Source organism: Petaurus breviceps, unplaced genomic scaffold (assembly GCF_028583685.1).
Source record: "Petaurus breviceps papuanus isolate PSGF00001 unplaced genomic scaffold, PetGlider_PUasm1.0 64, whole genome shotgun sequence".
NCBI lineage: Eukaryota > Metazoa > Chordata > Mammalia > Diprotodontia > Petauridae > Petaurus > Petaurus breviceps.
In genome coordinates, this window is record NW_027186428.1 from 6,718,462 (window position 1) to 6,746,105 (window position 27,644).

At 36.1% G+C, this 27,644-nt stretch overlaps 1 protein-coding gene across 4 annotated transcripts in view; it reads left to right on the forward strand.

Moving 5' to 3' along the window:
• Positions 1-27,644, forward strand: part of AFF4 (ALF transcription elongation factor 4) — an 88,358-nt gene that overhangs the window by 47,055 nt on the left and 13,659 nt on the right. For all 4 annotated transcript variants that reach the window (XM_069103846.1, XM_069103845.1, XM_069103844.1 and 1 more), the window contains 11 exons: positions 450-1,271; positions 2,465-2,509; positions 3,260-3,346; positions 9,077-9,110; positions 10,904-10,952; positions 19,962-20,016; positions 21,313-21,350; positions 21,688-21,850; positions 22,681-23,598; positions 24,515-24,603; positions 27,044-27,278. In XM_069103846.1, the coding sequence (XP_068959947.1) occupies positions 489-1,271; positions 2,465-2,509; positions 3,260-3,346; positions 9,077-9,110; positions 10,904-10,952; positions 19,962-20,016; positions 21,313-21,350; positions 21,688-21,850; positions 22,681-23,598; positions 24,515-24,603; positions 27,044-27,278 (2,496 nt within the window). In that variant the 5' untranslated portion in view covers positions 450-488. The remainder of the gene's footprint in view (positions 1-449; positions 1,272-2,464; positions 2,510-3,259; positions 3,347-9,076; positions 9,111-10,903; positions 10,953-19,961; positions 20,017-21,312; positions 21,351-21,687; positions 21,851-22,680; positions 23,599-24,514; positions 24,604-27,043; positions 27,279-27,644) is intronic.

The window sequence follows — 27,644 nt, forward strand, 5'->3', positions numbered from 1 at the left end:
TGCCAGAAAATTGATTAGAGGAAGAGATCAAGCTAAATTGCTTTTGGAAAATCATATTATGTTTTCATTGATTTTTCCAAACTGTTTTGCTGCAACCAAAATCATCTTTTTAACCACCAGGGTTTTCAGCCCCAGCAAAAAGAAATTTCATAGCAGTGAAATTATTTTTGGCCTCTTTCTGATCTTCCTCTGGCTCGAATTTTTGTATATTAAGTTTTAGAGCTTTTAAAGTCTTGTTGACACAAAATATTTGAATGTAAAAATGTATTCTTAGAAGAGAGTGAATTTTTCTTTAAGTAATGGAGTTGGGGTTTCCTTATTGTCTCTGGCTATTGTCAAACCTGGATTAGTCAGGTATAACAAATTTTTCAAAATTTTCCTGCTTAGTTGAAAAATAATCTTAGTTATATGCTTTGTTGTAATTTCATGTCATTTTACTCTTTACATAGACTAGCAAAGAAGACAAATTATCTAGTCGTATTCAGAGCATGCTTGGAAACTACGATGACTCCTACGAAATGAAGGATTTTATAGGAGACAGATCTCTACAAAAGCTTGTTGCAATTCCCAAACCTACCATACCATCAACAACAGATGAAAAACCAAATCCAAGTTTCTTTAGTGAACACAGACATAGTAGCTCTCATCAGAGCAGCAAATGGACTCCTGTAGGACCAGCACCTAGCACTTCTTCCCAGTCACAGAAACGGTCTTCAGGTTTACAAAGTGGACACAGTAGCCAACGGACCAGTGGAAGTGGCAGTAACAGCACTAGTAGTGTTGGTCAGAGGCATGATCGTGAATCATACGGTAGTAGTGGCAGTGGTGGTGGTGGCAGTAGCCGTAAAAAAAGCCAGCACGGATCAGAACACTCCAAATCTCGTTCTTCCAGTCCTGGAAAACCACCTGCTGTTTCTTCATTAAGCTCTAGTCATTCCAGAGCTCATGGGAATGATCACCACAGCAAGGAGCAGCGTTCTAAGTCACCACGGGATCCTGATGCAAATTGGGACTCGCCTTCTCGTGTTCCTTCATTTTCAAGTGGACAGCACTCTAGCCAGTCTTTTCCACCTTCATTGATGTCAAAGTCAAACTCAATGTTACAGAAACCTACTGCCTATGTAAGGCCCATGGATGGACAGGAGTCCATGGAACCAAAGCTAACTTCTGAGCACTACAGCAGCCAATCCCATAGCAACAACATGAGTGAACTGAAGCCTAGTAGCAAAGCACATCTAACCAAACTGAAAATACCTTCCCAACCATTGGATGTAAGTTGATTATTGGCTTATAAGAACCTGGATTTAAGGTAGATCATAGAAGTATATATTTAGAACTAGAAGAGACTTGAGAGGCTATCCTCATCCATACCTTTCATTTTAGAGTTGAGGAAAATGGGACCTTGAAAGTTTAGCTACTGGTTATGTAAATATTACTGACCCTAAACTAACTGTTTGGGTTTTTTTTTTTGGCAGCAAGAAGTCTTCATACTAATGTAGAAAACAGTATTTTGTGATTGATTTTTTTTTTTTACTTCTATTAAGACATCATCTCCTCTGTTGTTGAATTGTGTATAGGAAATAGTCCTCTCCAGCCAGGAAACTGTGATGAAGTGTCAACCGTGATTCATTAATAACAGACTTTTTTTCCCCCCTTTGGGCTATGTAGATTACATATTATATTTATATACCAGATTCATATATTCTAGAGATTAATGTCAGGGCTCTCACTGTGCACTTTGAAGATATTGATACAGCATTTTAAATTTAAGGTTGTTTGAAATACATTGTTTGTGTAGTAATGACAATTCCAAGACTTTCTTCAAAGTAGTCAAAGGGATGAGCCATAATATTAGTAAAATGACCAATTTTTAGGTTTTTAGGAAAGGAAAGTTTCAGTACCCAGAAATTCATAGTTAATTAATTAAATTTGTGTTTGAGTCAATTGTGTACTAAGTAATTTCAGTGACTAAGATCAAAAGAAAGGATGAGAGAATACCACTTCTCTTTATAAGAGGTGAGTTACTATGGAACATTGCATATAAAGAGGATTCCCCCAAAAAAGACTTTTGGAACATCCTGTGTTATCAGACTCGGTTGATTTGTTGTTTAGTTTTTCTGAACAATATTTCCCCTTTTGTTGCAAGAGATGATTCTCTGGATTATGAATTTTTTCCCAAACCATAGATCTGAAAGATCCTTCTTCCATTCTGTAAGGTTTTTTTTTTTTTAATGATGTACCTTTTTATATTATGATCAGCTTTCATTTTGGAGCTTATTTTGCTCATGCTGTATATGGTAGTGGTCTAAACCTTATGTTATTAAAAAAGAAAGTATTTTCCCCATGATGATAATGTAAAATGGTGTTTTGCTTGAATGTGTTTTTTCCTTGTTACTTTCCTCACTTGTTTAGTATGATTTAATATGTTGACTTGAAAAATCATCAGCAGTCTTACTTTTTTTAGGCATCTGCATCTGGTGATGTGAGCTGTGTGGATGAAATTCTTAAAGTAAGTTATCTGGTTATTTTGGCTTATGAAAATTGTTCATGTGTTTGGCTAAAATCCATCAGAGGAATAGATTTTTGCCAGAGTTGACATTTTTATTCTCCCTCAAATGGTTTAACTGCTCTCTGTTAGGTGTACTTACAGGAGAGTGTTTTTTAAAAAAACTAACAAAAACTTCTAAATTGACAGCTCTGAGAGCTGGAATAAGCACAAATTATCACTTGCTAAGCATAGCAAACAGTTTTTGAGGTGTGGATCTGGTCCGTTTGAAGTCTGTTAATCAAGAATTCGAATCTAATTAAGATAAATTCATGACCAGGAATGTAATTCCTGGGCTGTTAGTATGAGAAAGAGAATAGAGCTGTTATCTAGCTTCTCTCAGGAACTGCTAAGTAAAGTCTTTCTTAACTAGTTCACAGTGATTTTGGAGGAGGACTTTTTGCCTGTACCCGCTCATTTGATATTGGACTTATAAGTACACATTAGTCTTATTTAAAATCTTCATTTGCTTGACTTCTTCAGTGAGGCTGTAGATATGAGGTTATGGATTTTATTATTCATCTTTGTAATAATATGCTTTGCACATAGTAAAGATTTAGATATTTGTTGACTGTTCAGATGCATTTTCTAGCTTGGGTATGTGCAAGTACCCACAACAATTATGAAAAAAGTTATGACAAATAAAATAAGACTTTTGGTATGGTTTGCTTTTTTATATTTGGATTGTAAATTAATTGTAGTAATTTATTTCAGGAGATGACCCACTCGTGGCCACCACCCTTAACTGCAATTCACACACCATGCAAAACAGAACCTTCTAAATTTCCTTTTCCAACTAAAGTGAGTAGACAAAATTATTTTCATACTATAAACAAACTCTAAGTGACTTTAGTAAAGTTATGAAGGTGTTTAAATGTGGCATTTAATTCCCAAAGTGAGTTTTGGACTCATAAGTTGTCATTAATGATTGTACTGCCTGCTTAGTTACCATCTAGCTATATATCTTCTTTGTCTTTCCACCTTGACAATGATTGCCTTTTATAGAATACAATTCCTATTTCTTTTCTTTATCTTCACATTAGTTTGAAGGATTCATAACCATTTTTTAAAATCTATTCCAATTTTTTGTCCTCTACTGAAACTGAAAGTACTAAAATCATACTTTTATTAAATAAAGCTTTGTTTCTACACTGGTAACATTGCCTTATCTACCCCAAGTACATTTCTTTAGATATCTATATTCTCCTGATAATTTAAATTTGGGAGCACTTTGAGGCCTCAGAAATAAAATATGTAAAAAAATTCAGTACAACACATTAAACTTTTCTGAAATGTATATTGACATTTCAGATTTATTACTTTGGCTGAGCACAGACTAGACAGGGAGAGATGAGAAATGAGGGTAGTATATTGGCTTAGAACCATCATTTGGACAGGGCTTTATGTGCCAAACTGAGGAGTTTATATTTTATCCTAGTGACAGGAGGGAGCTAGAGCTACTGAAGGTTTTTTGGCAGGTGAGTACCATGGATACGAACAGTGTTTCAAGATTATTTTAGCAGCTATAACTAGAATCAGGGCAACCAGTGGGTTGTAGAAAGGAAGGGAACAAATATTTATTAAGCTTGTACTATGTGCCAGACACTGTGCTCAGTACTTTACAAATGTTATCTTTTTTGATTTTTACACTATTATGATCCCCATTTTACACTTGAGGAAATTGAAGAAGACAGAGATTAAGGGACTTTCCCAGGATTACATAGCTAGTATCTGAGGTTAAATTTGAATTCAGGTCTTCCGGGCTCAGGGCTCTACCCACTGTGCCACCTAGTGGTCACTGTGGGAAGAGATGAGGGACAGGGAAATGTGATGTATTTCCACGAGGTTATGAGTGGGGGGGTGGGGGAATATTGCCCTTTACAGGAGAGATGTTTTAAAAGGGAGAGGTGGGGGGTGATAGTGATGGTGGTGGTGGTGAAATGAGTTCTTTTTTTTTTTTTTTTTTAGAGCAATCGAGGTTAAGTAACTTGCTCAAGGTTACACGGCCAGGTGTTTCTGGGTTGAGTGCTAAGTGTCTGAGCCCGGATTCGATCCCCAGGTCATCCTGACCCTGGAGCTGGTGCTCTTACTCGCTGTGCTACCTGGCCACCCCATGAGTTCATTTTTGACATGTTGCGTTTTGAGATTCCAAAAGTTTGCCCAGCAAGCAGAGATTCAAGTTCAGCAGAGAGATTTAGGACGTTACATATATAGCTTTAGAAATCAGTTGACTAAAGATGAAAAACACAGGTCACTGATGAGAAAGAAAAAATACATAGAGAAAAAAAGCCCAGAATTGAGCCTTTTGGGACACCCATGCTTTTAAGGAGCAAGAGAGATGGTTGATTGTCCAGCAAAGAAGATTGAGAAAGAGCAGCCATACAGCTGAGAGAGAGAGAGAGAGAGCAGTGTTTGTCTAAGATAATGAAGGAGAAAGCAGGCTGGAGGGAGGAGGCGATTAACAGTGTCAAAAGCTGCTTAGGGATGAGGACTAAGAAAGAACCATGGGATTCAGCAGTTTCTGTTGGAAAGGACCAAGATTGTAAGGGGTTGATAAGATAATGGGTAATGAGGCAGTCAGAGCAGAAGTCTACTAATTTGGCAGTGAAAAAGGAGGAGACACATGACAATACTTGTAAAAATTTTTAAGGCTGGGAGAGCAAAGAAAAAAGAACTCAGGAGACAACAACAGGTAGGGGAAACTAATCAATGTGGCAAGTTCTTATAGAGATGAAACCATTTGGCAATCTGATGAAACCTGTGTTTCCCTTCTCAGAATAATATTTTTACATGCATAAAACAGAATGCATAGACCTGGACAGAAAACTACAGATTAGTGAAAGTGAAGGTATAATTTTTTTTCCCATCCAGGTTTACAGGTCAACCACCTCCAAAAATCTGGGGTCTGTAGTCCCAAGTCTAAGAACTTTAGCTTGTTAGACCATAACCCAATGTTTATTGATAAGGGAAATTACTGTTAGAGCTGCTGGAGAGCAGGGACTGGCTTTTGTTTTTTTGCCTTTTTTGTATTCCCAGTACTTAGTACAGTACCTGGAATTTTGTAGTTGCTTAATGGAGCTAATTGACTTGGGAACGTGAGCAAAAGGTTATATATCTACAGATTAAGAAATTTTTTGTTAACAAACAACCAGAAAAACAGCATGCATGATATCTACAACTGAAGAAACAAAAACAAATTGAAAATAAATACTATGTAATGATAATAACCAATTTTGCCCCCAAAGAAGAGAAATAAGAATGTGCTTTACTTATTTACAGAGGTAAAGTAATAAAGGGTTGTGAAACACTGCATATATGTGTTGGTTAGTTTTACTGAACTCCTTTTTTCTCTTTTAAGGGACAGATTTCTGAAGGGTGGAAGAATATATTAGGAAAAAAAGATAATGTGAGAACAATGACAATTTAAATTTTTTAAAATATTTGCCAGATATTGAGAGCAAAGACCAACTGAGAGAAAAACTTATAAAGATTACATTACAGATCATGAAGGGAGTAACATAACAGCATGTTTCACATGTGGCTAAAATAATAATCACTGGCAGATTTGTATCTTTCTGCACTTATATTAATGAAAGAGATTAATGAATAAAAAATTGGACTAAAAAGGAAAATCAACTAATAAACCCCAAACAACCATAAAGGGTAAAATTTTAAAATTAAAATTTAAGTAAATGTTTGAAATTTTTAAAAATTGAAATAATGAAACAAAATTTTTTGAAAATATAATAAATTGATTAAACTATTAAATTAATCAAAAGAGAAAACAAATTGTAAAAGTTAATAATGAGAAGAGAGAAATTAGAGTAACTGGAGAATATATAAAATTATAAACAATCCTGAAAATCTAAGTTATGTGGATGGATATCTACAGAAATATAAAATTAAAACAATATTTAAAAACAATTAACTCAAATGACCCAGTCTAGGGTACAAGGGGAAAAAAGTACTGTATTCAAAGGGCCTTTCTTCAACTCCTTACTCTGCTACTTTATTGTTTGAGCATGACAAATCACTTAACTTTTCTAGACCTTGACTTTGTCATCTGTAAAATAAAGGAATTGGACTAGATGCCAGAATCATTAGTATTGGCCTTACTAGTGAATTTTGTCAGACATTTAAAAGACAAAAATTAATTTGTTTCAAAATATGTATTCAAAAATAGAAAAAAGCAGAACTCTTAAGAAATTTTTTCTATGGAACCTACATTATAACCAGAGGATATCAGAGAAAAAGTACTCTACACTAATATCACTAATAAACATTGATGTAAAACTTATTGAATACAATATTGGCAGATTTCATCAGTCTATCCCAAAAGTTATTCTTTATAATCAATTTGAATGTATATTGGAAGTGTGAGGGTAGGTCAACCATAATTGGGAAAGCAGCTAGCAGAACAACCCAAACATTTAAAACTATTTTTTAAAAATTGAGACTGTTTATTTTTGTGTCATATTGGTTTCTCAAGATTTCTCTTCCCTACCCATTGAGCTTTATAACAAAGATTTAATGGGATATCCCATAGAACCAGTCAGCACACCAGCCATGCCTGTCAGTATATGCAGTATTTCTCTTCCATAGATGCTCACTTCTAAAATGAAGTAGGGAAGGAAATACATTTCCTCAGTTCTTCTCAGAGGCAAAGTTTGGGCCTTAAAATTATAGACTTTTCAGTTTTATTTTTTTTCAAAGTATTTACTTTTTGCTTTTTTAATATCACCGTATTTTCTTCTCCATATTCCATCTTACCCTCTTCGTGAGCCATCTCATAGAACAAATAGTATTTTTTAAAGACAAAAAAAGAAATCAGAATAACTGATCAGTATATCAAAAAATATGAAAATATGCCTTGCATAGTACCGTGGTGGGAATGTCTTCTTGTAGCCCTTCTTTCCATCTATGTAGCATTAACACTTAGAATCTTTTGTTTTTTTGTCAGTTTTCTGGGTGTGAGTTGGGACTTCAGAGTTGTTTTCATTTACATTCCCCCCCCCTTTTTTTTTTAATGATTTGGAGTATTCTTTCATATGGTTCCATTGTTTACAGTTCTTTTGAGCGTTGTTTGTTTATATCCATTGACCACTTATGCCTTGGACATTGAGTTTTTTATCAGAGCTAATTGATGAAAAGATATTTTTCTGTCAGACTTCCCTTTCTAACCGTTGTTGCATTGATTTTGTTCGTGCAAAGGTTTTTTTGTTTCATGTAATTAAAGTTATCTGTTTCCTGTCAATCTGTCGATACTATGCAGAAATGCATAGAACCAACCATTTCTATTTTGTATTATACTTTTTTGGTTGTTATTTTACATTGCTTTTCATATAACTAAATTGTGTTGCAGTATATTAGCTGCCATGTGCAATGCATTTTGACTGGTAACTATATTTGAGTGGCAGTGCTAATTTGGGGGATTTAATAGGATACCTAGAGCCATAGAATTGACTATAGGTAAATTTATGCTTATGCATATCTGACATATTTGAGGTATAAAAAGACCTTCTTGGATTAGTATTCTGAAGTGGTAACCTTAGTTTGGGAGCCAATGTCTGATACTTACTGCCTTTCATATTCCTTAACCCTTTCATCACCCAAATGATGTTATGTGGAGCTGAGTTTATGGAACAAGGGGACCCTTGACACTATAAACTATGGAAATTTACTTGGTTGGTAGGGGACAGATAAACAGGATGCAAAACACCATGGAAAATCCTTGTGGGTGATGACAATTACATTTCCATGAGTTTTAGCAAATTGATTCTCTAAATTTTTTTTTTTAAGCAATTGGGGTTAGAACTTGCTCAAGGTTACACAGCCAGTTATTTCTGGGTGTGGTGCTAAGCATCTGAGCCCAGATTTGATTCCCAGGTCATCCCGACACTGGAGCTGGTGCTCTTACTCACTGAGCCACCTGGCTGCCCCTAAGCAATTGGGGTTAAGTAACTTGCTCAAGGTTACATGGCCAGGTGTTTCTGGGTGAGTGCTGAGTGTCTGAGCCTGGATTCGATCCCCAGGTCATCCCGACACTGGAGTCTTACTCACTGTGCTACCTGTCTGCCCCGATTCTCTAAATTTTTTAACCAACATGCTTTGCCCATAATTATAGTTTTAATTAAGAAAACATGTTAAAAGCATATTAGAATAATTGAAGCCATTCGTTTTCTGTTGAGGGTAATGAGTTAAGAGAGGAGCAACATTGTAATATGGAATGTTAGTGACTGGTAGAGAAAGAAGAGCATGCTTAAATGATTGGAGATTATTGTTTGGCACAGGAAAAGTCCATCATTGACCACAAAATTGCATTGGCTAATAATCTGTAATAGATGGGTGAATAGGATGTTAAATTATAAGTGATTAACTTGTTTACCTTTTCAGCTAACTATAAAAATTATAACAGTACTCTTAAATAAGTTAGCTAGAAGTATGCAGTTTGATTTTAAGTCAGCTTCTCAAATGAATATTTCGGTTTTCTCTTGAGATCACTGTAATGTAACTTTTTCCCCCCATTTTTAGGAATCTCAGTCAAATTTTGGCCCTGGAGAACAAAGTAAGTATTTCTGTTACTTTGGTTCTTAAATTAAACAAATGTCAAGTTTGTATTTTGTGCAGTACATTGTGGTTGGAGTTGGTGACACATACATGAAAAAAATAAGACCTAGGCCTTCCCCTAATAAGCTTTATGTCTTCTAAGAGTGATAGACATGTATAGAGAAAAATATAATACAAGTTAAATTATAAGGAAATTATAGAATAGTATTAGAGATGTGGATTGGAGATGTCATGACTTATTTCTGGGGGATCAGGAATGACTACCTTCAAGAAAAATTCTTCTTAAATAAGCTGTCTGGTTCCCTTTGTCAGAACAAGTACCCTTTTAGATATGCCTGCTTTATTACTATTGATAATGATGAGTTACTTAATGATATTTGGAATACTTATTTTTACTTGTAAAGCTAAGTTTCTTAAGTCACTACAGACCAGATTAATATATTAATAGATTTTTTTTTTTTTTGCTTTTTGGAGGGCAATTGGGGTTAAGTGACTTGCCCAAGGTCACATGGCTAATTTTTGTGTTAAATGTCTGAGGCTGGATTTGAACTCAGGTCTTCCTGACTCCAGGGCTGGTGCTCTATTCACTGCGCCACCTAGCCACCCCAATATATTAATCTTATTAAAATAAGTTTCTGGCCCATAAATGAAGTATTTCCATGTTATGCTTAACAGAAAATACATAAATGAATTTTGTGTATCTCATCATCTTTTCCTGGCCATGAAAACAAGATAAGACTTTGATGGAAAATTTCCGGGAGGTTTTAGTTAGTGCCTTCTTCCCCATTCCATCTCTAGCTTTTTCTAAGCCTTTTCCCATATTTGCCCACCTTTCAAAACTATTCTCAAGATTCCAAACTTCACTAGCAGTTGCCACTACCAGCCTTAGACTTTTACCTGTGTTTAGGGGAAAAGAGATTTATCTACACTTGGACCAAGATCTTTAGGGGGAGCATAGTACTCTAAGAAATCATTGCATGGTGTTGACATTTGCTAGGCAAAATAGGTAAAAAATATGCAACTGAGGATACTGTGAGGATTTGGGGTCATAAAATCTCAGAGTTGGAAGGAATCTTAATCATCTAGTCTGGTCCCTCTCATTTTACAAATGAGAAAACTGAAACCTAGAGTGAAGTGACTTGCTCATGGTCACAGAGCTAGTAAAGAACCTTGGTTCTCTGATTCTGGGTTTATTGAACTCCCTAATCTGAACTGCCTTCTAGTTACTGATCTTTTAGTCTGAGATTGTCTCTTGAAAGAGCAACACATTGAATTGGTGTCGATGACTAGGCTTTGGCTTAAATGAATTCCATTGTGGCCTGACACATGACCATGAGCAGTAACTATTCTGTTAAGTACAACTATTAATTAATTTGAGATTGGCACTTTGGGGGATGGAAACACATAACTATAACACTCTGGTTCAGGCTTAATTCCCGTCATCTTCAGTAGTCATTTCAGGTATACCAGTTAAATATTGCAAATTAACCTCACCTATAATTTATCTTCACAGTTAAGTATGCTTTTCTTGATATTGAAAGTTATTAAGTTACTGTGTCAGTTGAAAAGGATTTTCCTCTGTTATTATTGATATTCAGTTAGGTTGCAGTAGACAGGGCAGTTAATTATTTCTCATAAGAAAACTGAGGTTGTCTTAAGTCAGCTATATTAATATAATATATAATAGTATACTAATACCTGAATCCTCTCAGTTATTCTCATTAAATGTTACTACAGTTTGATTGTTTCTCAAACTGTCAGTTACTCACTTGAGCAATCTCTTTATTCTAGAAAGATACAATCCTTCATCTAAAACTTCAAATGGGCATCAGTCCAAATCGTAAGTTAATTACTTCATTATCTTTAATTTTTAGAGTTCCTTTGCTTAGAGCTTGTTAATCTGTGTAGTTTGGTAATTTTGGACAAAATTTAGAAATGTCCTATTTTTAGGTTTGGAGCTATTTTTCTTGATTTCATTTGTGAATATATAGTAAGTATTAAAATGCCCTTTAAAAGTATAGTCAATGCTTATAAGACTTATAGGCCAACTACATTCTACAACAATTAGACTATCCCTAAGTCTTGGTGATTTATTTGACAGGCAGTGAGAGAGGGAGAGAGAGAAAAGGAGAAATGAAGGGAGAGAGGAGATAGTGCTGTTATAATAGTTAAGCCCCCAAGTATCTGTGAAATTCCTGTGTGATTTATTTAACGAATATTTATCTAGTAGACCCAAGCCTATGGCTCTTTAGCTTATTGAATAGAACTTTTGTACCAGTGATGTCAAGCACATAGGTTTGATAGCCACTTGGTCCATGTAACATTTTTATATTCTATGGCTACATATTCCCTCCTAATCTCAGCCTAAAAATGTATTCCATGGATCATTTATTAAACTTGATAAGACAGGATGAATAAATGAATGTAATTCATCATTGATGCTGAAGAATAACTCACATCACATTTGTGTTGATCATAGGTTCTGTTAAATCATCTTCTTGTACAAAGAGAGCTTTGAGTTCTATCGTATACACAACACTTTAGCATATGTGTTAAGGGATATAAAAAAAGATTCTTAATAGTCTAGTCAAGGAAGTGTTAAACATTTGATATTTATGGATGGAGAAAGAAGATACTGAATATAATTATATAACATGCTCTCTATCAAATAGGGAACTATTTGGCAACTGTTCAACTTCAGGGAACTTGAATAAGGAAACCAGGAAATTTTGTTAAAGCAGTCTTGGGACTCAAAGCATATAGTGTACTAAGAAGGAAATAATTTTATTTTTTCTACCCAAAGACAAGTTGTCTCATTTTTATGTTCAAAACTAGCCATCAGAGAAGTACTTTTTAGTTGGTATGATGAATAAGGCCAGGTTTACCAATGTGGGTATGAAGGTAAGTATAAGTAATCATAATAAAAGAATTCTTTTCCAGTTGACTGGATATTGGAATATAATCCAAGGAGCAGAAAACATTATAAAATGAGGATTCTGGTAATTGAAGCCTTCAGTTCATTAACCTTTATTGAAGAACTGTGCTAGATGCCAGGGACACAAAAATATAATTGAAATGTGAGGGCAGAGCCAAGATGGCAGAGTAAAGGCAGGGACTTGCCTGAGCTCTCCCACAAAACCCTCCAAATACCTTTAAAAAAAAGGACTCTAGGGGCGGCCAGGTGGCTCAGCGAGTAAGAGCACCAGCTCCAGTGTCGGGATGACCTGGGGATCGAATCTGGGCTCCGACACTTAGCACCACACCCAGAAATAACTGACCGTGTAACCTTGAGCAAGTTACTTAACCCCGATTGCTCAAAAAAAAAAAAAAGATTCTAAACAAATTCTAGAGCAGCAGATACCATAAAAAGACAGAGTAAAACAAATTTCAAGCCCAACACAGCTTGGAAAATCAACAGGAAGGGTCTGTTACTCCAGGGTGTGAAAGGAGCTCAGGCACAGCCTGGTCCCAGGCAAACCCGGAGCAGGCCTTGGGGCAACTGAATCACTGGCAGCATTGGTGGGTTCCAGACCTCTCAATCCACAGACACCAAAACAACGTAAAAGGTCAGCAGGAAGGATCTGTCACACCTGGGTGAGAGTGGAGCACAGTCCAACTCAAGCTATGTCAGCATACCCCTAGGAAACCAGGAGCAGACCTTGGGATTGACTCAATCAGCAGCAGCAGCTGCTTCCAGAGCTCTCAACCCACTGATGGTAAGGAGGTTGAACAGCTGGTCATAAGGAAATTACAGGAAGTCTTTTTTTTTTTTTTTTGGAGAGCAATTGGGGTTAAGTGATTTGCCCAAGGTCTTCTGGCTAGTTTTTTGTGTTAAGTGTCTGAGGCAGGATTTGAACTCAGGTCCTCCTGACTCCAGGGCCCGTGCTCTATTCACTGCCGCCTAGCCACCCCACAGGAAGTCTTTTTGCTAGCACTGAGGCAGGACTCTGTTGCTTTACTCATACTTAGATCTGGGTCTTACTCCTAGGTGGTAGTTCCAGAGTGAGGAAAAGCACTAGCATAGCAGAGCTTGTAGCCACAGTAGACACTCCTCACAGTTCCAGGGCAGAAAAGAGTGCTTGTGGTTGCTCACAGACCAGAGCATAGACCAGGAGAGTAATAGACACCTCTCCTTAGATCATACCACCTTGGAATAACTGAAAATTTACAGTTTCCTTAGAAGTATCTCTGAAAACAGCTGCACAAAACTACTGAAGCTTGGGACAGTTGACCCTCCACCCTGGAAGCAGAGCCCTACTTTAACAAACAGTTAAATGTCAGGTAACAGGCTGGGAAAATGAATAAACAGAAAAAAACTCTGACTATAAAAAGTTTCTGTGGTAATAAGGAAAATCAAAACACAAAAGTGAGTAAGAGAGGTAGAGAAGAAATTAGGAAGAGAAATGAGAGTGATGCAAGAAAATCATGAAAAACGAGTCTCAAAAGTAGGCTCCAAAAAAGAGCCTACACATCATCTTTCAAAAAATTATCAAGGAAAACTGTCCTGATATTCAAGAGCCAGGGGGTAAAATAGAAATTGAAAGAATCCACTGATCATCACCTGAAAGAGATCCCAAAATGAAAATTGCCAAGAATATTATAGCTACATTTCAGAGTCTCCAGGTCAAGGAGAAAATACTGGAAACAGCCAGAAAGAAACAGTTCAAGTATCGTGGAGCCAGAGTCAGGATAATGTAAGATTTACTAGCTGTTGCATTAAAGGATCTGAGGGCTTGGATATTCTGGAGGGCAGAGGAGCTAGGATTATAGCCAATAATCACCTACTCAGCAAAACTAAGTATAATCCTTTGGGGGAAAATGGATATTCAATGAAAGCAGGAACTTTGAAGCATTCTTGATGAAAAGACCAGAGCTGAATAGAAAATTTGACTTTTAAATACAAGACTCAAGAAAAGCATAGAAAGGTAAACAGGAAAGGGAAATCATAAGGGACTTAATAAAATTAAACTGTTTACATTCCTACATGGGAAAATGATGTTGGTAACTCATAAGACCTTTCTCATTATTAGGGTACTTAGAAGGGGTATATATAGATAGAGGGTATAGGTGTGAGTTAAATATGAAGGGATGATATCTAAAAAAATAAAATTAAGGGATGAGAAAGGAATGTACTGGGAGCAAGAGAAAGGGAGAGGTAGAATGGGGTAAATTATCTCACATAAAAGAGTCAAGAAAAAGCTTTTACAGTGAAAGAGGAGAGAGAGGAAAGTAAGGGGAAATGACTGGACCTTACTATCATCAAAATTGACTCAAAGAGGGAATAACATACACACTTAATTGGGTATAAAAATCTATCTTAACCTACAGGAAAGTAGAAGGGGAAGGAGATAAAAGAAGAGAGGGGATTGATAGAAGGGAGGGCAGGTTGGGGGAGGGGATAATCCAAAGCAAACACTTTTGAGGAAGGACAGAGTGAAAGGAGAGAGAGAATAGAATAAACGAGGGATGGGATAGAGGGAAATACAGTTAGCAATAGTAACTGTGAAAAAAATTTTGAAGTCCCTCTAATGATGGCCTCATTTCTCAAACATATAGAGAACTGAGTCAAATTTATAAAAATAAGAGCCATTCCCCAGCTGATAAATAATCAAAAGATAAGATCAGTGTACAGATGAAGTTATCAAAGCTATTTATAGCTATATGAAAAAAATACTCTGATTCACTATTGATTGGCAAAATGCAAATTAAAACAATTCTGAGGCAATACTACCTCATACCTATTAGATTGACTAATAGGGCAGAAAAGGTAAATGACAAATGTTGGCAGGGGATATGGGAAAAACAAGACATCAGTGCATTGTTGGTGGAGTTGTGAACTGATTCAACCATTCTGTAGAGCAATTTGGAAGTATGCCTAAAGGGTTATAAAAGCATGCATACCCTTTGACCTAGCAATACCACTATTAGGTCACTCTCCCAAAAGAGATTTTTTTTAAAAAAGGAAAAGGATCTATATGTACAAAACTGTTTATAAGCAGCTCATTTCTAGTGGTAAAGAATTAGAAATTGAGAGGCAGCTAGGTAGCATAGTGAATAGAGCACCGGCCCTGGAGTCAGGAGGATCTGAATTCAAATCTGGCCTCAAACATTTAACACTTATTAGCCATGTGACCTTGGACAAGTCACTTAACCCCAGTTGCCCTCCAAAAAGGAACAAAAAAAAAAGAATCAGAAATTGAGGGGATACCCATCAACTGGGGAATGGCTAAACAAATTATGGTATGTGATTATAATGAAATACTATTGTACTATAAGAAATGATGATCAGGATGCCTCAGAAAAAGCTGGAAAGATTTTCATGGACTAATGCAAAGTGAAATGTACTGTGTACAAAGTAACAGCAATATTGTAAGATGATGAGCTGTGAATGACTTGGCTATTCTCAGTAATACAGTGATCCAAGACAACACTGAAGGACTTAGGATGAAAAATGCCATCCATTCCCAGAGAAAGAACTGATGATGTCTGAATTTAACTTTCTTTATTTTTCTTGAGTTTTTTTTTGTCAGTTTTCTTTCACAGCATGACTATTATGGATATGTTTTGCATGATTACATATATATAACCTATATCAAACTGCCTTCTCAATGAGGGGGTGGGAATTTGGAACTGAGAGTTTTAAAAATGAATGTTAAAAATTATTTTTACATGTAAGTGGGGTTTTTTAAAAAATAAATAAGTACTCAAAAATTAAATGAAATGTGAGTGAGGGAGAGCACAAAACAACTAAAAGCCTTTTAAAGAGGTGAAACAGGAAGAGCATTCCACGTGTGTAGGACAGCTCACGCAAAGACATGGAGGTGCAAGATGCAATATTATATACCAAGACCTGCAAGTATGTCTTATATTGGAACATAAAGTACATGATTAGGGTGTAATGGGAAATCAATTTGGAAAGGTAGACTGGAGCCATATTGTGAAGGGCTTTAAATACCAAAGAGAGGAAGTTATATTTTATCTTGGGTACTGAAGCTTCTTGAGCCAAATGTATGACATAGTTAAACATATGCTTGAGAAATATCACTTTGTCAGCTGTGAGAGGACAAGGAGAAGGATATTTAGAGAGACCATTCAGGAGGTTGTTGCAGTAGTCCAGGTGAGAGATTGTGAAGACCTGAACTAGGAATGTGAATATATAAGATGAAAGAAAGGGACAGATATAGAATTGGAGATAGAATCTAGAGGATTTGATAACAGATTGGTTGTGAGTGGTGAAGGAGAGAAGAGTTGGCGGCTATTCTCATGGTTGCCAACTTGAGTGATTAAAAATAATTATTTGAGATTCCCTGAGTTTTGGAATCACCTTACCCTATTCTTTTTTTTTGCTTTTTGGAGGGCAATTGGGGTTAAGTAACTTGCCCAAGGTTTCACGGCTAGTTTTTACGTGTGGTTGTTTAGTGTCTGAAGCCAGAACTGAACTCAGGTCCTCCTGACTCTGGGGCCGGTGCTTTACTCGCTGTGCCACCTAGCCGCCCCACCCTATTCTTCACAATTGCAGTGACCACTCTAATACTCTTTCGATCTTTGACAAATAACCAACCATATCCTTTTTTTTTTTTAAAGCAATCAGGGTTAAGTAGCTTGCTCAAGGTTACACAGCCAGTTATTTTTGTGTGGGTGCCAAGTATCTGAGGCCGGAACCGATCCCAGGTCCCTCAACGCTGGGGCCGGCACTCTTACTGCGCCACCTGGCTGCCCCTCATATCCATTTTTTGACATTCTTTCTAAAAGTGAAACCAGAATGTTTCAGCTAACTAGAAGGATAACTCACATGTTCTCCTTGGAGAGGCACTCTTAAAAAAAACTTTAGTTCTGTATCAAGAAATTGTTAAAAGAAAACTACCCAGGTATATTAGAATAAGAAGACAGTGTGAAATTGTTTGAAAAGTTCAGGTTCTACTAAGTGTTTTATTCTCTTTTATTTTTTCTTTTATCTTGGATCTGATGTTGACTTTTATTCTAACTGTCTGCACTGCATACAGACAAGTGATTCAGAAATCTAAAGATTTCTTTGCATATTTAATACATCTCTAATAATTTCCTACATGGTAAAATTCAATCACAAGTCCACTTTTTTGTGATAATCAATATTCATGTCCATGTTATTTACTGTTCCTGAAAAAAAGGAGTCACTAACTCCAGGCAAGAAACCTGTAAGTAACTAGTCTCACACACCTTCTTTTCTTCTTTCTAAACTAAATTTTCCATGTACTTTTCTCTTTCTTCTCATATACCCACCTTTACATTGAAATCCTTGAGAATCAATGTCTATGTCAAAATAGGCTCTGCCACTCATGTGTGTGACCTCAGAGATGTTACCTAAACTCTTTGAATTTTTTAAACTGATGTCCAGAGGGTGAGGTGATCTGCCTTCACTGGGCTCAATTTCATCTTAGGTTATTCGCAGTTCTAAATCCTGCAACTTAGAGCAGTGGTTATAATCAGTAAAAAAATTTTTAGCGTGAACCCCTAAAATGAATATATTTAGTTATTGATAAATTCATACTTGGACTGTGAGAAAAAGTTTCTTCTGATACTTCTCCATGCCACTGAAATCACAGGTCCAGGCCCTATCTCTATAAATTATATACATGTTCTACTATACTAAGAATGTATATTATAAAACATATAAAAAGAAATTTTAAAAGGGATGAGATAAAGATACAATATTTTATCCTAGAACCAATATGGAGCCACTGGAGCTAACTGAGTAGAGGATGGACATACCGTGTTTCCCCGATAATAAGACCTATCCCGAAAATAAGCCCTCCCCTTACTGTGTAAGATTCCTGTAAAATAAGCCCTCCCCCGAAAATAAGCCCTATTGAGATTGCTACTGTAGTGAAGGTGATCCCCTGCGCTACACGCTACATTACGGTACCCTCTGTATGCACCATCCCCCCCCCCCCCCCGTGAAACGCATGCTGCGCTCCGAGCTGCATCCAATCACAGCTGCAGCAGTGAGCGCGTCATCCTGTTCTTCCCCAGTGATTTGCTTGTTGGCGCCATTGAGAGCAGTGCCGCGGAGGAGAGCTGAGGCAGGACAACATAAGCCCTCCCCTGAAAATAAGCCCTCTGGTGTTTTTCTTTCCAAAAAATATAAGACAGTGTCTTATTATCGGGGAAACACGGTAGTTAGATCTGCACTTAGGAAAATTACGTTGGCAGGTAATAGTATGAAAGATAATCAGGAATGGAGAGAAACCACTGCAACAGTCTAGGCAAAAAGTGATGAGGGCTTGAATGAGGGAGGTGCTTCTATGGGAAATAGAAAATGAACTGATTATCATGATTTCCTATAGAAGCATGATCCAGTGTAATAAAACATTGTGAATAAGGGAGGGCAAAAAAGCCCAGAGAAACTTCCTTAGGTAGAAAACTCCTCTCTTGTAAAAGATACACCAGGTATGGACAACTTTCCATACAACTATAAACTTATTTGCAAAACAAGATGAAAATGAAAAATCACAAAGCGTGTATCACCTCACAAAACAAAATATCTCCCCAGTATTCAGTAAGGAAGAAGAAATGATCCTTAAAATGAAGTCAAGAAGAGCCACTAGAATAAGATCAGCCACCATGGAAGAAGTCTCTTCTGGACACAATATGATTTTGAAAGCTGAGGGACAGATGGACAGTCAGTTAGGTTCAGAATTGAATAGAAGAAAGAAAATGGGCTGGTACTGCAGAACTTTCTGTCACTCCAAGCTGCTCTTTGTCATGTCCCTCTTTTAACACCAGCAGTCTACCAGTGTTGCTATATGGCTGTAATTCACAGAACTCCATAGTGTCCAAAAAATCATTATTGCAATGGAGAGGTCATGGGTTTCACTATGGCATATTACCAACAGTGATTTGTCCTTAATAAGTAATATAAAAGATATTTTCTAGGAAATAAATGTCTGATCAGAAAAAGAGCTGGGGCTGGTCATTTAGCTGGAATAAAGAATAATAGATGGATAGTAGCAGGACTGCATTGGTACCCTTTATATGTTAATACAACCTGTAGGAAAACCTCTACTACCTGAGGGAAGGTGGAATGGGTGCTTGATAGTGTACTTATAATGTGTGGACAAAAATTGCACAGAGTGAGGTGTTGTTTGATGTTGTTTGATTACTTATGGTCTATACTGTTAGAGGAAGTACTGTATTGAGACAATATATTGAAGTTTAGAACTATTCAGGAGAATAATTACCAGCTATTAAACACATCCCTGGGTAAATAGTCAGGGATTCTTTCAGTCACATGTAATTCATCTACAGTATAGGACAGAAGTCCTTGTTCTTTATAATGGCTTAGATAAATTAGAATGTTGACTGGAGGAATTGAACTGTGATTTTTATAAATGATGGAACATCTGCCTCTGTAGAAGTTTTGGGGGAAAGAAATCACAGCTAGATTTTTTTCTCTGCTTGCTTTTTTTTATATATGTAATTGTTTTGGGAAAGACTCCCAGTGAACAATTGTGTATGATTCTTGCAATTTGTGGGTATAATTGGATTAAATAACCTTAAAGGTTATTTCAGATTACAAGTCTGTAATTTTATAAATATTGTTTATGTATAAGTAGAAAAAAATTACTCTTAATGATTTTATTTCATTGAGATATTAAGATGAGTTGTTGCAGAAAAAAATTAGTGGTCATAAAATGGTTAAAATTGTTCCTTCTTTTTTAGTTCTTTACTCCAGATATTAAACAAACCAGCCAGAATAAAACTTGCTTAAATCATTGGTTTCATCCTAGTATTATTGGTAGCTATTAAATGTCTGGCATGCTTATTATAGAGTGTTCTGAAAAATCCTAATTTCTTCAACTTTTCCCTCTAGTATGTTAAAGGATGATTTAAAACTTAGCAGCAGTGAAGATAGTGATGGAGAACAGGTGGGTAATTTAAGATGTTGCAAATATTAAAAAGCTAAACCATAGACTTTGGTTGTCGATTTCTGTAGTAGAAGTGGTAATGATAGTAATCCTTGATGTTTGTATAGCACCACGTACATCAGTTAACAAGCATTTTTTAAGTATGGGGGAGGGCAGGAAATAAGCATTTATACAGTGCCTACTATTTATATGACTGGCACTGTGTAGTGCTCTCACTCTTGACTGTGTAATATTATTCTGCGCAGGGGACTTTTGTTTCCCATGTCCACTCTCAAGAAAGAGTTTTATAAATGTTACCTCATTTGGCCTACTATGTGGCAGGCAACGGTGCTAGACACTCGAGATACAGAGACAAAAATGAAATATTCTAGCCCCTAAAAGAACTTATATAACAGTTAATTCTTAATTGTTAAAATAAAGATTCATGTTTTCAAAGAAATCTTTATTGCATTTTGACTGAGGTAAATTTTGGCTTCTTGTCTGTTAACCAGGTAAGATTAGCTTGTCTTAAAACAAAACATGGTTTGTTTGTTGTTATACTCAAAAATAATATGTGAGGATGCATCAATTAGGAGAATTTTCAGGAAGGAATTTAGTGGCCTCTCTTTGGTGCTTTGTAATTGAAGACTTACCTGCTTTTTTATTATTTGGGTTATGGCAGTATTGAACAAATCTCTTCTGGAATTCCTTCCCTATTCTTGTTATCAACACCCTCCCAAATATGGAGAACTTAGGACAATTTGGTCTTCCCTTTACTTCATTAATACATTTGGGTCTCGTATCTTAACGTTTTCTATATGGTAAGGGCTTCTGTAACTTTTTTTTTCTTAGATTGAAACAGTCTACCCCGAAGAGTTGGTGGTAGCACTTTTATGATCTAATAAAAGTGGCAGTTTATGCTTATTAAACGTAGAATTCATCATTTCTGTTAGGACTAAAACAGCCCAAGTCTTCACTGTTATATGCCTGTTTTTATTTCATTTGGGACCAGTGGAGCCCAGTCTCTCCTCTTTGTGATAGTTCTCAACATGAAAAATACACGATTACATTTATGGCAAAATAATCATATAGATAAGTTAATGTATGAAAACAACGTTTTCAAGATGCCTTTTTCTACACTTAATCTGTACCAATCAAGAATATAATAATTATGATATAGATTCCTCAGTGAAAGGAAGCATTGGGAAAAATTGCAGAGGTAAATTGATAATGCATTTAGTTATGGTTTAGGATATTGATTACATTTAGTATGTCAAATAATAAATGTGATTCATAGCTTCTGTACTTTAATTATAGGACTGTGATAAAACTGTGCCAAGGAGTACACCGGGAAGGTAGGCATTGATGTGTGTTTGGGGCAGAAGTGTGATATGATAATCCATTTATGCTTGTGTAAATTGTGTTGTGTGTGTTGTGTATATGTGCATATTTACATATAAAATAGCTTCAGAAACCTTTGGTTATGAGGAAATAAATAATGACAAAGTAGTTTTGGATCTTGATAATTTTGCACAAAAATATTTACTATATTTAGGCAGAAACACCTTACAAAGTAGTTAATGATCAGAAGTGTTGAGACTATAATGAAACTGTTTAGTTTAAGAAAGCAGTTATATTTATTTCTTCATTGAGATAAAGTTTAAATTTTATATTACTTTTTTTTTTTTTAAGTAATTCTGAACCTTCACACCACAATAGTGAAGGAGCAGATAATTCCAGGGATGACTCCAGTAGCCATAGTGGATCTGAAAGCAGCTCTGGATCTGACTCAGAGAGTGAAAGTAGTTCCAGTGACAGTGAAGCCAATGAGCCATCACAGAGTGCATCTCCTGAGGTAGGGTGAAGGCATTCATTACTCTGAACTGATCTTCATAGGCTACTGAGAATTAGGACTAATGGGAAGAAGTGATTCTGAATGTAGGCGTGTAAAGAGAAATACTTTGTGCGTTTTTGATCATCTAAGCAGAACTTACATATATACCATACTTATGGGGAAGCTGCATGGGGCGGTGAATAGAAGAACTTTGTAGATAAATCAACTAATTACTTTTCCTCTGTTTCCTTACTGTCTAAGTTTCTCGTCTAATTTGCTTTGTCTAAAACCTTTGGGGTGTTTTAGGTAATGTTGTAAATCACTTAGAAAATAGTTTTTCTTTAGACTTAATTTTTGTATAATTTCTGTTTAAAGTCCTCAGGGATATTAGGGCAGGAAATAAAACCTGAATAGGTACAGTTTTATTACTAAAGTTTATTGAATGTGCAGATGAAATGTCATCCACTGTATGCAACTTTTATCATTTCATTTCCACTGCTTGAGGCTGTTAAATATTGTAAATTAATAATATTAAAGATCCGTTTAATCAGTTAAATATCAGAATATGCTTTTGGACTTGGATTTCAAAATATTGGAATATTGGCCCCTTGGAAGCCATTTGTAACCTTCAGCTTTTCACCAAAGTTATCAGAATTCCAAGCCAAGATTCTGAACTGTTAGAACCTAGGGTTGGGAATATGTGCATGTAAGTGTGCTTCCTTGAAATTGTCAACTAATTTCTGAGTGGGATTGAATATTTATATGATACTCTTAATTTATATCTAATCTTTTTAGGAAGATAGAAGAGAAGCAAATTTATTATAGAAATAATGCACTGTTTTCTTTTTCAGCCTGAACCACCGCCAACAAATAAATGGCAACTTGACAATTGGTTGAATAAAGTGAATCCACATAAAGTGTCACCGGCTTCTTCTGTAGATAGTAATATCCAATCTTCTCAAGGTTATAAAAAGGAAGGTCGGGAACAAGGGCCAGGAAGTGGCTACATTGAGCAAAATGGACCTAAGGAGTCCAATTCTTCTACTCCTGGACGGGATTCCAAAACTATTCAAAAAGGATCAGAGAGTGGTCGTGGGAGACAGAAGTCCCCAGCACAAAGTGATAACACTACACAGCGAAGAACCGTAGGAAAAAAACAACCCAAAAAAACAGAGAAGGCAGGTGTAGAAGAGCCTCGAGGGGGCCTAAAAATAGAAAGTGAAACTCCTGTAGACATGACACCAAGTATGCCTTCCAACAGACACAAGGCAGCCACAAAAGGTTCAAGAAAACCCAATATAAAGAAGGAGCCCAAATCTTCCCCTAGATCTACAACAGAAAAAAAGAAATATAAGTCGACAAATAAACCTTCACAAAAATCTAGGGAAATCATAGAAACAGATACTTCATCCTCTGATTCTGATGAAAGTGAGGGCCTTTTTCCTTCTTCACAAACTCCTAAGTATCCTGAGAGCAACAGAACTCCTGTTAAACCCTCCTCAGTAGAGGAGGAGGACAGCTTTTTTCGACAAAGAATGTTCTCTCCTATGGAAGAGAAGGAACTCCTTTCCCCACTTAGTGATCCTGATGACAGGTATCCACTTATTGTGAAGATTGATCTGAATCTCTTATCAAGAATACCAGGGAAGCCTTACAAAGAAATGGAGCCCCCCAAGGTAGAAAAGAAAAATGTGCCTGAGAAGCACACGAGAGAGCCCCAGAAACAAGTCTCAGATAAAGGTTCCACCAAGGGGAAGAGGAAACATAAGGTTTGTAAAGCTTATAAGTAAGACTTTTTTGATCTCAGATAGTCAAATTAATATGCACTACAAATGGCTGAGCTAATGTCTACAGTGATGCAAGTAGTAACTCTGAGTTTCAGTAGGAAGAGATTCCAAGAGCCAAACTTTGCTGTTAGGCATGGTATTCACTTACACTGAAAGTTCATTAATATCTGCCTGTGCTATAGGAAGAGTAGATGGAATTATTAGTTATTATTAGTTGCAAGCACATGTTTTTGTGATCCTAGGACTTCTTTGCTTTTAATTACTCAGTGAATGTTAAATAAATTTTCACTAGGCTCTATTCTTTTATCAGTTATATATACACCTACCGCATAAACTTTCTACTTTGCTTTCCTATCAATAATATCATACTTGAAACTCAGGAAGAGCCTTCAGATTTATACCCTGAATTTATTTATATGAGTGGAAATGGATGATCACTAAACTCCTACAACAGCTTAGAAAATTTTGTTCAGTCATTTTCAGTCATTTCTGACTATTCATGACCCCATTTGGGGTTTTCTTGGCACAGATACTAGAGTGGTTTGCCATTTCTTTCTCCAGCTCATTTTATAGATGAGGAAACTAAGGCAAAGTTAATTTATTTTCTCGGTCTCACACAACTAGTAAGTGTCAGAGGCAAGATTGGAACTCAGGAGAGTGAATCTTCTGACTTCAGACGTGGACTCTATCCAGTGTGCCGCCTAGCTGCCTCAGCTTAGAAGACTAGAGAGAACTATACTTGGAAGATTCAACCAAGCTCATGATTTGGGAGATCTATTCTGTATTTTTTGCTGCTGTCTTCTAAGTATAAACCACTCCAAGGTTACTAGAAAACTGAAGTTAAAGGGAGCATGAGTGAGTTTAATCCCAAAAGGTTTAACGTTCTTTTTTCATCTAGAATGATGATGATAACCGAGCCTCTGAGAGCAAGAAGCCTAAGACTGAGGAGAAGAGTTCATCAGGCCATAAGACATCCAGCAATAGAGAGTGAGTCTCAGTGAATGTTGAACATTAATGTAATATATGCTATTTGTCATTGCATACAACTGCTGATAATTAGAATCTGCCTGTTATGTGATTCAGACAATTAATAAGTATTACAACATAAGGAAAATACACAGTGTTTCTCTATACTTCATTTCCAAGGGAATTATCATGCTTACTGTATAGTATTTGAAACTAGACTTTTAGCTCTTGTTGTCATTTTGATACCAATTTTACTACTTTTTTTTTAACTACTAGGAACTTTGACATAATTGAAAAGTAAATGAAATTAAAGATACTGTCATCTCTTTTTTTCTGGGTTGTGGGAGAACTATTTCACAGACCACACAAAGAATACAATAACTATATAAAAATCTACAGATAAAAGCCACATGCCATCCTTCTCTTCCTGGATTATGATCTCATAAGTAGAAAGTGAAGAAACTGGTTCCAAATATATATGCAACCTAAATATAAAAAAGTCACATAACATTTCAAGGAGAATGGAAGGGGAAGATACCTTTCACAGATGTGAGTAGGGGGAGAACTTTTAATCAGATAATAGAGGTCATCATAAAAGAACAAATAAAATTTTTGATTACATAAAATTAAAGCTTTTTGCATACAAAGTTCAGATAAAATATCAGAAACTTTGAAAGGATAAGCTTTGCAAAAAATCCTTCTCTACTGTCCTTGGAATTAGGAGGATCTGAGTTCAAATACATCCTTACCGTAGATACTTAATAGCTTTGTGACCATGGGCAAGTCACTTTGCCTCAAAAAAAAAAAAAAAGCTATATCCAAGACACTTTAGGCTGAGTTACAGGGTTTGAAATTTTTCTAAAAGAATTGCAAATTATCAAGAACCATATACAAAAGTGCTTTAAATGAACAATAGTAAGAAAAATGAATATAACAGTTTTTACCTCACACTCTAAAAACTAAGATGACAAAAAAAAAACCTGAGATGATATAGGGATGGGTTTTTGAAAGACCAGTAACCCACCTGATAGTCTATTCATGGAGATGTGCATTGGTCCAACCATTCTGAAAAATGAGTTTAGAATTATGCAAAAAAAAGTAAAAAATTCATGCTCTTGGGCCCAGAAATCTTACTATCAGACCCATGCTCCTAGGAGATAAAAATTGAAAATGTCCAATATATTTATGAAAATACTCATTAGGAGCACTTGTAATGATATGAAAGAATTGGAAATAAAGTGAGTGCCCATTCTTTGGGGAATGAATCTGTGGTCTCATATATCTTGGATAACATGTATAGCCGAATGATAATAGCTAGCATTATGCACTTTAAAGTTTGCAAAGTACTTTACAAATATTAATTCATTTTATCTCGCAGTAACCCTGGGAGGTAAGTGGTATTACTATCCCTGTTTTACAGATGAGTAAACTGAGGCAGGCTATGGTTAAGTGCAGCTTAGAATCATGCAGCAGTTAAGCACTTAAGGCTACATTTGATCTGAGGTCTTCCTGATTCCAGGCGCAGCCGCCCATCCACTGACACTAGCTGCCTCTGGTAATAGGAATGTAGTGAAATTTTGCACATTAAGAAATTACAAATATGAGGAATTCAGAAAAACATTGGAAGATTCATTTCAACTCATACAGAGTAAAAATAAGCAGAACAGTATGCACAGGCATGACAAGTCCAAATGAAAGGGTTATAAATTAAAGGCAGCCAAACTCTGAGTAATTGGAAAAGCCAGTAATGAATCTGGAGAACAGATAATGAAACATACATAATTCCCTTCCCCACATGGCAAAGGACTACAAGGGTAGAATAGTGCCTTCATTGTCAGCTTCAGTCAGTGTATTAATTATTTTTGCTTAATTGTTTTTCTTTGTTACAAGAAAGAATTTGGGTGGGGGAAGGGGGAGATAAAGCAGTATATTCACAATTGACTTTGATGTAGAAACAAAAGGCACCAAAAAAACTCTTTAAAATGAAAAAAAAAAAGTTTGTTGATGACCAGTGAGCATCGATCTGTCATTAGGCAGAAATCATTTATGTTACATGCCTTTTTAAAAAAAAATTTTTTTTACTAATGGCTTTTGTTTTTTGCATCCTTTTCATGTCTGAAGGTATCCCTCCCTGACCCATTGAGCCATCTCTTACAACAAAGTTTTAAAAAAGAGAAAAAAAGTCAGCAAAATGAATCGGCATGTTGACTATATCTGACAGTATATCAACACACATGTTCCCTATTTTCTTGACAATTCTTTGGAGCCAAGCTTGGTCATTATTTGTATAATTTTAGTGACTTCATTAATGCACATTTAAATCAGACCTTGATCATCAAATGCTAAGAATAAGGTTGATTTGCCTTGAAAACAAAGGAATAAAAAAATACTCAAGTCTTCTATATTCTGCCTATTCCTTTCTCCATTTGGAGAACTAAATTGCATTTCTTTGATTTGGCAGGTCATCCAAACAGAGTGCTGTGAAAGAGAAGGATCCATTGCCTTCTCCTGCTGGGCCTATTACCCTAAAAGACTCAAAAACTGAGCATGGATCCAGGAAGAGAACAGTCAGCCAGTCGTCTTCCTTAAAATCTACTAATAGCAGCAACAAGGAGAGTAGTGGTAAAAATAGTTCTTCTACTTCCAAGCAGAAAAAGACAGAAGGGAAAGTTTTTAGTGGTTCCAAGGAAGCCAAGGTAAGAATTTGGAGGCCTTATCAAAGGGTTAACCCTTTGAAGATTTATTTGGTTGTTGCTTTAAATTATGATTTACATATAACTTTCCCGTTGTGATTTTTCTGATTAGCATTTTAAAAATATTCTTTATTTTTAAAAAATATTTTATAGACCTTGGACATCAGTAACAAAACCCATCATCTTGATAGTAAACTCCAGTGGTGATAGCAACTGAGAATTACCTTTAAGCAGGGAATCTGAATGTTGCCTATACTGTTAGATTCACTCTGTATCTATTGTTTTTGCTTAACTGTTTTTCTTTGTTATAGAGGACAGTGTGTGTGTGTGTGTGTGTGTGTGTGTGTGTGTGTGTGTGTGTGTGTGTGT